Below are 14,305 nucleotides of genomic sequence, written 5' to 3'. Positions count from 1 at the left end.
GGCTTCCATGCTAGCTACACTTGACCTGCTCCAGAGTGAGCATGGAGCAGCAGCCACTCCCATCCAGCAGTTAGAGTCTATACTAAACAAACTATGGTCTCAAATAGATAAGCAGCACAGAGGATGCAACAACTTTATAGTCATAAGCAAAGTTGTCTTGCATAATAAGAGCTATTGATAGAAGACTGTCCTCACAGGCTTGCTCATTACCTCTAGGGGTTGATGGAACTGTTTTTCAATAAATCCAGCACCACATCATAGCAAACAAATTAAGTTTAGAAATATATGTAAATGAGCTGTTCATGGCTCCGATTTCTCCTAAAATATTAACGCCCTCTCCTACTCTACATGCAACCTTGCTTCCCTCCCACTTACCGCAGGCAGCCGGTGACATCAGGAGTCTATCTGCAAAACGCGCTCACGCTTGAGAAGTCTTTCCTTGCACAGCCTCACTGGTAACCTGCCGGCTGCGCTGGATAGACTTCTCGCGCATGCGTGAGTTGTGCAGACAGGGGGCCGACATCACTGGCTATCTGGGATAAATGGGAGGGAAGGAGTGTATGTGTAGGTGTAGAACGGGACATGAATATTTTAGGAGACTGAGGAGCCATGAGGCGCTCAGGTGACGTCACCTTAATGAGGTGCTGGATTTAATGAAAAACGATTCCATCAACCCCAAGGGGTAAGGAGCATGCCCTTATGGACAGTATATTACCAGTAATCTGATGATAGATATGCTTTAAAATCAGAATTACACTTTATACCACAATGTGAACATGATCATTCAGCATGATCATTCTGCAGTTTATGACTGTCAAGTCTAACTTTGCACCAACTTTGAGACACTTTGAATAAATATGCTCTAATATATATAAAACATGAAGCCAAACAAACCTGGAAGCTCACAGTATACCTGTATAAAGTAAAAACAAAATTATAAAAACTAACTCCTCTGCAAATCAATTCTGTTCAATTTAATGAGAATTTTTGAGCAGGGTGTTTCTGTATGTCACCTGGGTGCCCCCCCCCCCCCCCCCCCCAAGGTAATTTCTGGCAGAATTATATCAGGTCATCAGTGGAAGAAGGTGACTACAGACCAATTGTGCGATCCTCCGCATTATAGTACAGCGCTCTACATCTCCCTGTTCCTTGGTCCTCTATGAAAGTCCTCTAGTGCAACTTTTAATCTTAACAATGTCAATTTGATCAGCAGCTAATCAGGATGTGTTATCCAACAGTCAGCTTTACATCACCTCCTGTGGTGGTTAAACATTGCCACACATGAAGATGGGCGCCTTCTATTTTTCATTATCATGAAGGCCTCAGTAATTGACCCACTTGAATTTTCTTGAAAACCTATTGGGCAACACATTCAGCAGGATTCTCTATAGTCTCTTCATCTGCATCAGGGTTCAAAGTCTTCTTCTGCTCAATTTCCACCTGAAAAAGAAAAAAAGAAATTAGGCAAGTTTCATGACCTTCCTTTACAAGATAGTAGACAATAAAGGAGGGACCATCCTTGCATCACAAATTGGCATCCATGTCTTTATGTCTAGACTACAATATTTCTAGACTAGTTCTAATAAATGATAAGTCAAAAATGGTCGTAATTCATGATGGTCTCCTAATTTGTAACACTTTCTTACCTTGTAGTGGTAATGAGCAGAGTAGTTCACCCACTTCTTGAGTTCTGTCCTCTCCTCTGCTGAGATTGAACGCACCGCTGTCTTGGAGGCAGATGCTGCAGGCATAGAAAATTCCACCTCTACATACTTGGCAAAGGCTGGAGGCACTTCCCTGTCTGAGCCTAACTCCAAGTGGCAGTAAAAACAGTGGGGATGGCTCCATCCTAAAAGAAAAGAGACCTCTTTAGAAATTCCCAGGACTTACACTACATCTATTCTAAGTTGCTTGTTACTAATCATCTATTTAAAAAAACTTTTTCCTTTTATCTTAAGTGGTTTTAATAAGACTTAATGTATCTCTAATCTGGAGCTGTAGTAACTCCTAAGAACTACAAACTCCAAAGAACCAATAATCCTCTGTGCCACAATACAAAAACATTGGCATTTCAGGACCTTAATTGTTCCCTTTAATTATGGATGAATCCAAATTAAAGGCCTGGTTCTTCAAGAGGTTGATATAAGATAGTTATAGTGTATTATCTGATATGAGTTATTCTTACCTGAGTTCTTATCAGGAAGTCTGCTGATCCTCCATACAATGGCATTATAAGCGTTTTCATATTTTGCAGTTCCCAGTGTAACTCTCATGGCTGGCTCTGAGCCAGAGAAGCTTGGAGAACCAAAACTGGCTTCCCTATTGACTTTAGCCTTTAAGGACTTCTCCCCAAGTACACTGTCTCGTCGGAAATAGTTCACCCACTCTGATGGCACTGGGTGTCGAATAGTAACATTTTCACAGGGAACTTGGGATAGACTATCTCTGTTAGAGGAAAAGCCAGTAGACATGATCACCCAGCTTTGTAGCTCAACCTCTGCTCCACGAACACAGGCCATAGTTCTGAGGGTGAAGGGCAAAGTCTTTTCAGAAAATACAGTCTGAAATCTCATTAATTCAAATCTGCATGCATCAAGTGGGGTGAACACAATAGCTCTGGAGCTGTGGAATGCCTCTTCATCTACTGATGAATGGAACTGGCAGTCATGTAGTTGTACCCACTTGGTGGTTGTGGTTGGCATAATATCATGCCTGGACACTACTTCATTACCTTTTATGAGGACATCATTGAGTCCTATTTTGCAGTCTACCATTCCTGACATGAAACTAAGAACATTAATATGTGTGACCACAGAGTGTTGAAGAAGTTGGTTATCCTTCTTGGCCAGGATTCCTCTGAACTCATCTCTGACATCTACAGTGATCTCCTCCTCATTGTAATTCTGGTGCATGGTTCTTAGGTCCACTGTGGCAGGTAGGTGGAACAAAACATCTTGAACGGTTGAGATAAAGCTGATGAAATCTGAAAAATCAGTTGTTCCCAACTTTATTACTTGCTCCCTCTCTCCTGTGTGAGTAACAAGTGGCATTGGCTGATACTTGCGTTTCTCCTTGTATAGTACCCGGTCTATACGGATAGTGTGAATCCTTCCACTCTCATCGTAGTTCTGGAGCTTAGGATCTGAGATCTCATGGTTGACCTCCAGCTTAAATTCTCTAAATGGCTTTTCCAAACCTTTTTCATAGAAGAGTTGTAGAAATCCAGTTCCTGTGACTTTCACATAGATGGGACCCCAGTGTCTAGAAGACATAATGTTTTTTTTCTCTGGAATTCTTAATAGCATTGGCCATCCTTCATTTGGTTGAGGCTTGGTAAATGTCAAAGAGGGACCGATAGATTCATCAAATTTTAAAGGGTCATCTGGTAGAGAAGGGCTGCCAGGAGAATCTGGATCCTCAATTTGAATCTGCTTGAGTTGTTCTACGACATCCGCTTGTAGGACTTTCTTCCGGTAGTCTTCAAACTGTTCTGTATCGAGTTCTTCAGCAAGAATAGAGATGGAATTTCTTTGGCTTGAACCTGGCTCAGTGGATACTGAAGAGTGTTGAGAGCGTTTTTCCTGCTCCTCAAAGAAGGAGCTAAATGGGTTAATTGGGGAAGGCTGCACATCCTTCAAGGCCTCGTCAAGAAATGGATTTGGAGCCTTGGTTGGAGTGGAATTTAGTGAAAGCTGTCTGTGCAATGTGGAAAAGTCAAGTTTCTGAGTTCTGGAGAAGTCAACTAGCGAGCTCTTGGGTCGCTCTCTTTTTTTTAATGCTCTGACACTATTAAAGTTCCTGTCCGGAGTAGAGGGTGATTGTGGGTTTTCTGTTGGTTTGTGAAGAGAGTCTTTTGGACTGGGTGTTATGATTTCATCTTCAAAGGTGACCCAGCTGGGGAAACGAGTCCCTGTTTGTGGCTCCGGGTGACCATTGACTGTACCAGGCCAGTTGAAAGTTTCCATGTCTAGGTCTTCATCTTCCTGGAAAGATGAGTTATCTGGAAGAAGGAATTACAACATGATTATTAAAATTGCTGTGGAAAACCTGAAGGATACAGAGGAATTTAATCATTTAGGGTTATACAAATTGAAGTCCTAAAATAGAGAGCACTAAATGCCCCAACCTGCTTAGATATTATATTTGTTGAGGAGATATTAATAACATTGACTGGTCATGCAATCTGGCATCCTGATACAGCAGTAGGTTCATGTACAAAGACTACTCCACATCCAGAAACCCACTATTTCTATTTTGTTTTGCATCTGAATCTTGAGCACTTGTAGTTTTAACAAAAATTTATCTCATCTGTTTTATACCTGGCCCTATATTAGCAAAGAATTTGCATGAATTATTCCCACACATGTGATGTTACCCTACGAGGTCACATGAGTACCAATAGGGCTTCCCAGCATCCACAGTTATCGTCTACTAGTTTAGTAACACAATGCCTGTCTATATAACTGGAATACGGTGGGAGCTTTAACATACGCCATATTTGTAAGTGTGGCCCTGCTTTTCTAGACACAAATAGAAATAATTATAGCTAAACAAGTTTAACAATTTTGATACCTGTACAAAAAAGGAGACTTGCAAAGATATTTGCTGTGATTTTCAGTTTTATGGGAAGGAGCTGTGAAACAAAATGTTCACAAGCTGGTTGCAGATGAAGTAAACAGGACGTAATGCTCATTCCCAGACTCTCTTCATCGACAGCCGGAGCAGTGACCCCTCATTAGCTCAGGAAGAGGCAGTGACAGGAGCAGGGAGTGTGTGCTTAGATAAGAGGAGAATTAGGCGCTTTTTGCTGTTCCGAGGTAGTGACTCCGGAAAGATGAGTAAAGACTCAGTTCATGTAGTTTCCTTAGTTATTACTGAGTAAATTTCACTGGGAAAAATAGGCAGTGGCCAATCCCTTGGGTATATTCTGTTACCAGCCCTACAGACCAGAATTTCCAGAAAATGTTGTGACTTTCTACACATTGGGTGAGAAAGTGGACATTGTTGGCATGACTATCTGTTACATGGGTAATTTATGGAACTTATTGTCAAACAAATTGTTACAGATTGCTGTAATTGATGTATAGCAGAATGCTATAAATAAATGAATATAACAAAACTCAATGTCATTAGGCACAACATGGAGCTTAAATAGTTTGATTGTATGATTCACAAAATGTTATGGGCTTTCTCAAGTAGGCGGAGTTATCACCAAGATGGCCTCCACTGGAAACTACAAGTCCCATGACCCTTTAGTCCTCAGTAACTCCTCCTCGTTCTTATGCTCTGCTCCCGGTGATGATGTAACAGACTGTCCTGCTCTGTTACCATAGTAATGATGTATGTAACTGCCATCAATGCACATTACCTCACAGAAATGGTGTCTCACTACAACACTGGCTATACTGAATGCACTACAACCAACTGACTACAGCCAAACATATTAGTGATCACATGACCTTCCCAGGCAGTACATGTGATGTGGACATGTGACCAGAGGCCATCTTTGGTCCTGTGTCTTCTCCATGCAGAGAAAATCAATGGACTGATTAAAGGGCCAGTAGCATTTTAATTTCTCATTACAGTGTATTTCCACAGCATTTTCAGAGGAGCAAAATTTTAAATAACAACTAATTACATATTAGCTTCTATTCCCATTTGTGTATAATGTATGCCTCTTCCTGGAATACCCCTTTAAGACTATCAGGTGTGATACTGCTGTGTATGGAAGATTAGCATCCTTAAGAACGGCACCTACAACAGCTGTAATTTATGAATTCGTGTTGATTTCCGGGGATACACAAGGACAAGACAGCTGTCAGCATGTGACTCACTACCTCTAGAAAGCACCACATAATGGTATAATCTGTGTGTAATTGAGACATAACCGTTCAGTTCACGGAGCCTTTGGCACCCACATTTTAGCGGAAGGGAACCTAAGGGACAATTGGCACCAACACTATAAAGAGCTAAAATGAAATAAAATATGTAGATTCTATAGGTATAACTAGATCTAAAATGTGGTGATATTTGTCAGCCATAAAAAGGGGTTTCTGCTCATCTTGTCGGGATCCGGTATGACATGTAATCACATTTACTCTCTGCTTTTAGCCACTGCATTGTGGTGTACATTTTATAGGAATAGGGATATATTTTCTGTGGCTTCCCCTTGTGGTGAGCACATGCGGTGGCTTACATCCACACATATCATTAATCAGTGCAGTTTCTTTACAGGATCCAGATTCAGCCACGTTTCTGAAAGCTGACACTACTTCTTAATGACATGCCCATGCTTCATATAGTGACATGAGGGTCTCCAGGAACCTGTGGTGTCACTGATTCATCAGGGGACAGTTCCCACATTTAGATTTTTGCATGAAGCAGCTTCTGTTTGGATACTGCTCATTTTACTTGGGTGTAATGTGCTGCAGAATATCATGAGGCTGTGTATTATATACAGTGTGATAACACTTTCTAATGCTGCTGATATTTATACAAAACTGTATATGACAGTAATATATAAGAGTAATTAGAAGACATTAATCAGGAAAAAAATCAACTTTATCCACTGAGGAGGATATTTATACATGGAGAACCTGCAAGAAAGCTTTGTAGGACACCATGCAGGGACGGGTCACAGCTGTCCACACTGACATGCGTAACAATACTTGGTTTATAAAACAGTATCACTGAATTTGATTGGCCAGCAAACTCGCCTGACCTTGACCTCATAGAGAATCTATGGGGTATTGTCAAGAGAAAGATAAGACACCAGACCGAACAATGCAGAGGAGCTGAAGGCTGCTATTACACAACTTGGGCTTCCATAACACGTCTGCAGCGCCATCATCTGATCACCTCCATGTCACACCGCAGTGATACAGTCATTCATTCAAAAGGAGCTCGGCCATGTATTGAGTGCATTTACTGTACATACTTTTCATTTGGCTAACATTTCTGTATTAAAAAAAATGTATCCAGTTGTTCTTATATAGATATTCTAATTTTCTGAGATAATGACTTTTGTGTTTTGCTTGGCTGTAAGCCATAATCATCAACATTACAAGTAATAAATACTTGAAAAAGTTCACTTTGTAATGAATATGTGAGTTTCACATTTTGAATTGAATTACTGAAAGAAAAAAATTTTGCTGATATTCTAATTTATTGAGAAGCTGTTTTATGTCAACAATTCCACTGTGCCTCGAAAGGGAACCTGTTGGCTTTTTGGGACAGTAATTGTCACAGGCTGTTTGGGTTCAGTTTACTGCCTCGTCTCACTGCAGGCATCTGTTGGTATAGTTTGGGTGAGTGGAGACATCTCCCTACAGCCTCTGGCTCCTGCTGGCTGGCAATGACAGAAGGGGCAGCACTGGACCGTACCGTAGCATGGTGGGCATACGTCGGCACCGAGGAGAGGAGGCTCACTGAGGAGTCGCTCACCCCTGCCCCTCTCCATAGAGGAACATGGTGCACGGCGCGATATGCCAAGAAAAGATAGGCCATGTCCTATCTTTTCATTGCACCATACGGCTCCATACATATAGGGGACATATATCCAATGTATATATGGCGACGTATATACATCCCACAAAGGACCAACAATAAATAAATTTATGATCCTAGACAACTCCGTTAAGCTTCAGTAAACTTTGTTGTAAGCCTGTTTGTTGTACTGCCCTTCCTAGTCTTTATTTTTCCAGCATGGGCACCTTTCAAACCTTTCCAGCCTGCAGATCACATAGCAACTAAACATGATGAAAACTGGGTCGCATATAGAACACAGGTGTCACTTGCAGCAGTGAATTCTAACGTGAATACCTAAAGAGAAGAAAACTGAAGTGCTGTAATGGCTTCAGCCCCTTGTGATTCTGTGGTGAGCTATTTAGAGACCTGCACAAACCATAGCCCTATATGATAAAATATGCTTCTAAAATACATTCACAAACCTCACTTATTTCATGGCATAGTAACAATAACAATACTTCGACCCCATACAACAACAATTACTATAACATTCGGGTCATTGGCTGTGATGTGCTGCAGTAAAAACAATCGCCACATACTGCAGAGCATTGCAGGAGGACACAGCAGCTTTTAGCTCACTGAGGCGGGGAACATTTTACAGAATAGAACTTTCCTTCTACTGTTTTCCCCAGACCTGGGGCACAATTTATGTTTTCAATCTATGAAAAACTATACTGCTTCCAATGTAAATGTATTTCTTTTTTATTTATTTAAATTTAGAATAAAACATTACATAATAAATATGAAACTTAAAGTGTAACTCTAAAATCAAACAGAATGATGCCCATATTATGCTGCTCACCCCTTTCTTTCCAAAGTGGCATTTTCTGTTCTGAAAGTGTTTGACAAAAATCTTTCTCACCAGAGGTAAAGTGGCCAGAGACTAATGTCTGTCTGTCTATGCCCTCAAACTGAGGTCAATTCAATCTGCCCACAGATCCCATGATGCCTTGTGTACTCTCTCAAAGTAATTTAGCATTAAATTTATTTAGAATCCCACAAGTAAATCCACTGAACACTGCACATACAATATGTATATGGTGACAGGCTGGCAGCTTCCATCACATGGAGGAGCATGGAAAATGTTATAAGTGGTAGAAATCATAAGTAAATCCATTACATGAAGTGTATAGTGTGAATACTAAGGGTTAACAGCTTCTCTACACAGTGCTGTGTACCTCACTATTCTGTGTAGCATACATATGTATCCACAGTCATGAACACTTCCAGCCCTGCTACATACACAGAGATCACAGTCACATGACCGCCTCCTCTGTTAGCAGGAAGCAGCAGACCCTACCTGTCCATGAATCGGTAGAGTTGTTAACAGGAGGGACTCCAAGGTTTGTCAGCACAGGCGGAGAAAGGAGCTACTTCAGTACTAAGATAATCTGAGGGTACAGCAATCTGGATATAGGTAACAAAGATAATAGGCAAAGTTATTCTACATCCAAAGAGTTATTGATTTGCGGTAAAAAAAAAAACTTTCATCCATCTGAACTACTATAATAAATACTGCTCCTTAACTTTTGGAAAACAGTTACAAGGCAAATTATTTAGGACAATATTGTGTGCCTGTCAAGGGTGCCCCTGCGACCCATGTCTCGGGTCGCAGGCAAACCCGTGTACCTCCATGTCACCCACTACGCCTCTCACCTCGGCAGGTTGCAGCGGTGTCTCCCGTGGCTTGTTGCGTGCTTCCCTGACTCTGCACAATTTAAAGGGCCAGGGCACCGATCCTGACTTTCTGCTACGTCCCCGAGTCTGATCCAGTGCTCCCTGTCTGGACCTCCTGCCTGTGGCAGCCTCTGGTGAAAACCAGGTACCACTTAGACTCCGGTCCCAGGTGTCGGGTTAAGTCATTGTCCGAGGTGGTACAGAGGATCCACTGACACTGATCCTGACAGTGCCTATGTCACATAGATTAAATATATAAACATATCTCCAACATATCTTCCACAATTAATTACCATTTTTATGATGCTCCCTAGAAATCTTAACCTTCTGCCTTTCAAACAAATTACAATAAAATAAAATACAAGAACAAATTATTATATCCAATCATATCATGATAACATTCCAATTGCAATTAATATCATATGAAATGTTTCTTTTTTCCCTTATTTTAAACCCTCAGATCACCCCACACCTACTACCACCAGGAGTTAGACAAAAAAGATGATTCATGATATTAAATTCCATCAAACCCAACTTCTTTCCCATATGGAATATGTACCCCATGGATGGAGGCCAATTTCTGATGCTGTATTGATCTACGCAAATTTTTCTTTCAACTCCTAAATAGCAGTTTTCCAGTTAGGCAAAATAGCTGTAGCAACATATGGTGATATGGCCAAATATTTGACTTTGATCTAATCAGTTTTTGCCCTGTTTCGCGGCACCTTGCACTTTCTCTAGCCTACTGTGTCTGACGTCCTCTCCTGTCTCTAATAGAGCGGGTGCAATGTCACTATCTTGGTAACCTAGGACGCTGCAAAGGGAGAAAACAAAATCTTCTCTCACTCTGCATCTCATATCCTGTAAAAAATTGTGGTACAGGTAGTCCTCGGGTTACATACAAGATTTTTTTGGTCTCTGTGACCGAATTGGATTTTAAAAATGTTGGATTGTCATAAGAACCAAGATTAACAATAAAGCTTAATTGCAGACACATGTGATAACTGTTATAGGTGTTTATTCTAGCCTGGGACTAAAGTACAGAAAATTACCAAAATCCAGAGGTCCTTTTGTAACTAGGGGTCGTATGTAAGTCAGCTGTTCTTAAGTAGGGGACTGCCTGTACTAATAATGAGCCCCTTTCCTGTCCATAGTGTCTGTTATGCCCTTCTAGATATTGACAATATACATATGTCCATTTCTTCCTATTACCCCAATTCCTATTACATTTCCCACGGGCTGTATATATACATGTAAGCATCTAATTCCTAGGATTTATGATATAAATTCATTTTCCTCCATATTCTAGTTACCATAATCCCTATAGCAGGAAACAACTAGTGACCCACTCTCAATTATTTCAATGAACCTGTCGTCCCTTATAAGTGTAATAAGCAACTTATTATAGTATCCTTTTCATCGTACCCCATATATGTATTAAATGTATTAAACAAAAAAAAATGTTGAATTAGTAGATCTAGATACAGAGGTAATTATCTTGTACATCTGCCTTCTATGTATTATAGAAATAACTGTCCCTACATTATACAGGAATACCTTTTCCTTTGAATTGTACAAAGAATACCAACCCCCTGTGTTTTGGGGCTCCCATCACGGTCTGGGCAGTCCTGTGTTTCGGGCTGACCACACTTATGGGAATGGGATTCCTTACATCATAGCTATATATACAGAGTGGTTAGCCCTTAATGGGACTCTGTACAGTCTGTGACAGGAATTTCAATGCCTTAAGTATTATAGGATGATAAATAAGAACCATTTTCAGTGCATTTAACAGAAATAAATTCTCTTGAACTTTGTACATAGATACCTGTCCCTTTATTAGGCTACTACATGCACATGGCCATGTGTGCAATATGGGCCACTAATAGGAGAAAGTATATTTTGTGGCATGGCCACTCAGCATGCAGGCACCATGTCTCACCCCACCATGTGGGCTGTGAGCTAGCCACAATTTGTGCGGCTATCTTATAGCTCCCATATATAGTTGTGTGCAGGGGGCCTTATATACACTTCATCTTCTACCCTCATATCTGTTCCAATGCCCCATGTCTTGTATTCTGCTTGCTTAATCACATGCTCATGTAGACTATATGCACCCCCAGGGCAGTGCAGGACGCTCCTGATGACTGGTGCTGCCCTAGGTGGGAATTTTGGTTTGGAAACTGTCCACAAGGCTCCTGAGTCTTAACATGCCCAAGTATTAACAGGCGGAGGCTGCAGGGCATTGACACTCAGGAGTTGGAATCCTTTATTGTTTTCAGAGTCTAATGACATTAACTCTTTATGAGTACTGAGAAGTGTTGTGAGCAGGGGCACAATCAGAAATCTTAGCCTGACAACTAAAATATCATGAGCACTGCAATGTTAGGTCTGAAACCAAAAATCAGAATTCTTTAAACAGTTGCCCCTGGGTAATGAACAGTATCACAACTATCTAGTTATTTCTAGACAATTTCAAGATCCCTTATTAGTGAATTTGAGTACTGTATTCTTAATTTTATCCTAAATTGTACTGATCTAATACTCTCACAGCTGAAGATTTGGAATAATGTATTTAAAAAAATTCTCTGTGTGATAAACACACAAACGTTTCATGGAAGGGAAAATGGGTTTTGAACAAACTAAGAAAAAACTTCAATTGTGTTTTCAAAAGTTTTAAAAACAGTTTTTTAGCCTCCAGATAAAAACATCTTTTCACTTGTTGTAGATGGTTTTCTGTTCATTAATGGTGCAGTGAAACACGCCATAAATAATGTACAATGGACATTTAATAAAACAAGAACCAATCAAGGCATTTGGGGTAGAAGAGGGGTGTGTGTGTGTGGGGGGGGGGGGGGGGGCGGGGATTTGATTCATGTAAATCATATTCCATCAGAGAAAGGTCACAAACTTCTACTGCTCATCATTCGTGGAGATAATACAATAGCTCAGTGTTTGCACACAAATTTCACCCCTCACCCACGTAAATAACGCACACATACACACACACACACATATATATATATATATATATATATAACACACACACAGAAACGCAAGCTCTCACATTTTATACAATCACATACATATGATTTTATGGTCTCCCTCTCAGCCTGCAGCTCCCGAAACAGGATAAGGCAGCTAGTATCCTGCATTCATATTAATGCCTCTAGTGTGAGACTCATGGGGGAGATTTATCAGTGCTTATACACCAGTTTTCTATTGTAGAGGCCCTGCAATAGTTGATAATTCTTGCCCGCTTCATGTGGGCATGAAGGAGGTATGAAGGGTCGCAGTGGGCTGGGATTTCTGCCCCGTGCCTGAATTCTTTTTTAAAAACCTGAGAACATCCACCGCTAAATGTTCTCAGGTTTTTATGCAAAACTACACCAGGTCGGACACAGCACATTTTTGTCTGCCAGCACGGACGGGAGATACATCATGAGGTCTAAGCCATGGCAACAAGGCTTTATCATACGCTGGCACACAAAGTGCTAGTGCATGATAAATCTCCCCCATAGATTAAGACCCCTAGTCTCAGACTTCTAGTAATGCACCTTGTATGAACACATTGCAACGTGCCTAGTGTAAACCTTGTAGTAATAAGCTTAGTGCAGAAGGAAATCAACCACTTTAAAACAGTAGTTTTTGGCCGAGATCACTTACAGGCACACATGTGTGGCACGGTTCTACGCCGTACACCGGTAAAAGATAGAGGGGTCACCACCTCCTCCTCTCCAGAGCAAGGTGGGATTCCCCGCCGGTGGATGCACCCTTAGCAAGCTACATCTTTCCATCTACCTCCCTCCTGCTGAGCGACGTCAGCGAAGGCAGTAGAAGCCTATGGGCGCGGATGCAATCACTGAGCGCATACGTTGCACAGCAGGAGGGGAGACCATGTTAGGACAGTGACATCAATGGGGAAACACCCCCATACATCGGCAGCAGCCAATCTCTATAGTCAGGGAGGAGGAGAGGTCTCCGGGCAACATATCCCACTGTATAAGGGCACATCGGAATCACCCCGATATGTCCTTACAACGTATGGCAAAAAATGTGATGTGATCTCAGTCTCATTTGGAATAATAGTTGTGACCTGTGAAACCTATGAATTTAAACATTATGGCCACATATATAGGATAAGGCAAGTTTTTATATAGGGTTGAACGTTTGCCTGAATTTCACAGCACAAATACATATATTTAAACATACTGCTGTTGTGAATAGACATTTGGTCTTCTTCTGAATGCTCCCACAGATCTTTACACCTGCTAGACGAAGTCATACCCTGGAGGCTTGGACAGGAAAGAGTTAATAGAGAAGAAAGGGGTCAATAGGGGGAAAAAGTCCCCACCCCCAGGACAAGAACTGGATAGAGAATCCCTCCCTTCAGAATCCCTGAAACAACAGAGATACAAAGAATCGCAGAGAAGGAATCCCGCCACCTGTTACTATGGCAGCTAAGAGGGAATCTGTTCTGTTCTATGAAGGAGCCTGGGAAACTGCGCCACACACCCAGATAGGGAGGCAGGGAGGGGGCGCCGAGGGCAGATCTGATGCTAGAAAGTACTAACATATTCAGTTTATTACAGAAGAGCTCCTGCACTTGGTGTATCCAAGGCATCAAGGAATTTGCCCCATTAATAAGAATAGTGCAGCTGGTGCCAAGCATCAGAACCACACATTATAACCACAGGTTTGATTGTATGATTAAAATAATGACATCTTTATCTTTCTGTTAAGCCTCTAGATGAAATACAATATCAGTAAAATAGTACAAATGGTGCTGGTGCCTTACAACTCGTGAGAAATATTTCTTACAGCCACCATCATTGAAATGGATTTAATATGATAACAGTGAATAGATACAATCATTAATATCCGGACTCACAGCTCAGGGTTAACAAAGTTGCCTCCCTTTGGCTAAGGATTAGATTCAAACAATTTTTATAGGTCCTATGAGGGAACCACAGCTGCAAACATCCTCACCCATTGGATGACATCACCACCAAACATATGATGTCACCAGCAGTCCAGACGCCAAAACCCTTAGTAGATGAATGAGCTAACAAAAAATAGAATTTCTATCTTTCTCCATACT

At 41.2% G+C, this 14,305-nt stretch overlaps 1 protein-coding gene across 8 annotated transcripts in view; it reads right to left on the bottom strand.

Annotated features, from left to right (window-relative positions):
- Positions 1-1,032: 1,032 nt before the first annotated feature.
- Positions 1,033-14,305, bottom strand: part of STON2 (stonin 2) — a 46,660-nt gene continuing 33,387 nt past the window's right edge. For 5 of the 8 annotated variants that reach the window (XM_072116731.1, XM_072116737.1, XM_072116732.1 and 2 more), the window contains 3 exons: positions 2,186-4,000; positions 1,647-1,849; positions 1,033-1,440 (listed from right to left, as the gene is read on the bottom strand). In XM_072116731.1, the coding sequence (XP_071972832.1) occupies positions 1,357-1,440; positions 1,647-1,849; positions 2,186-4,000 (2,102 nt within the window). In that variant the 3' untranslated portion in view covers positions 1,033-1,356. Of the gene's footprint in view, positions 1,441-1,646; positions 1,850-2,185; positions 4,001-4,572; positions 4,868-8,827; positions 8,912-13,491; positions 13,606-14,305 lie in introns of those variants that run through there. The other 3 variants (XM_072116738.1, XM_072116739.1, XM_072116734.1) reach the window with 3 other exon arrangements.

The sequence above is a fragment of the Engystomops pustulosus genome, chromosome 7 (genome assembly GCF_040894005.1).
Source record: "Engystomops pustulosus chromosome 7, aEngPut4.maternal, whole genome shotgun sequence".
Lineage (NCBI taxonomy): Eukaryota > Metazoa > Chordata > Amphibia > Anura > Leptodactylidae > Engystomops > Engystomops pustulosus.
Note: the sequence above shows the minus strand (reverse complement) of the source record. Positions and strands in the feature narration are given on the sequence as shown.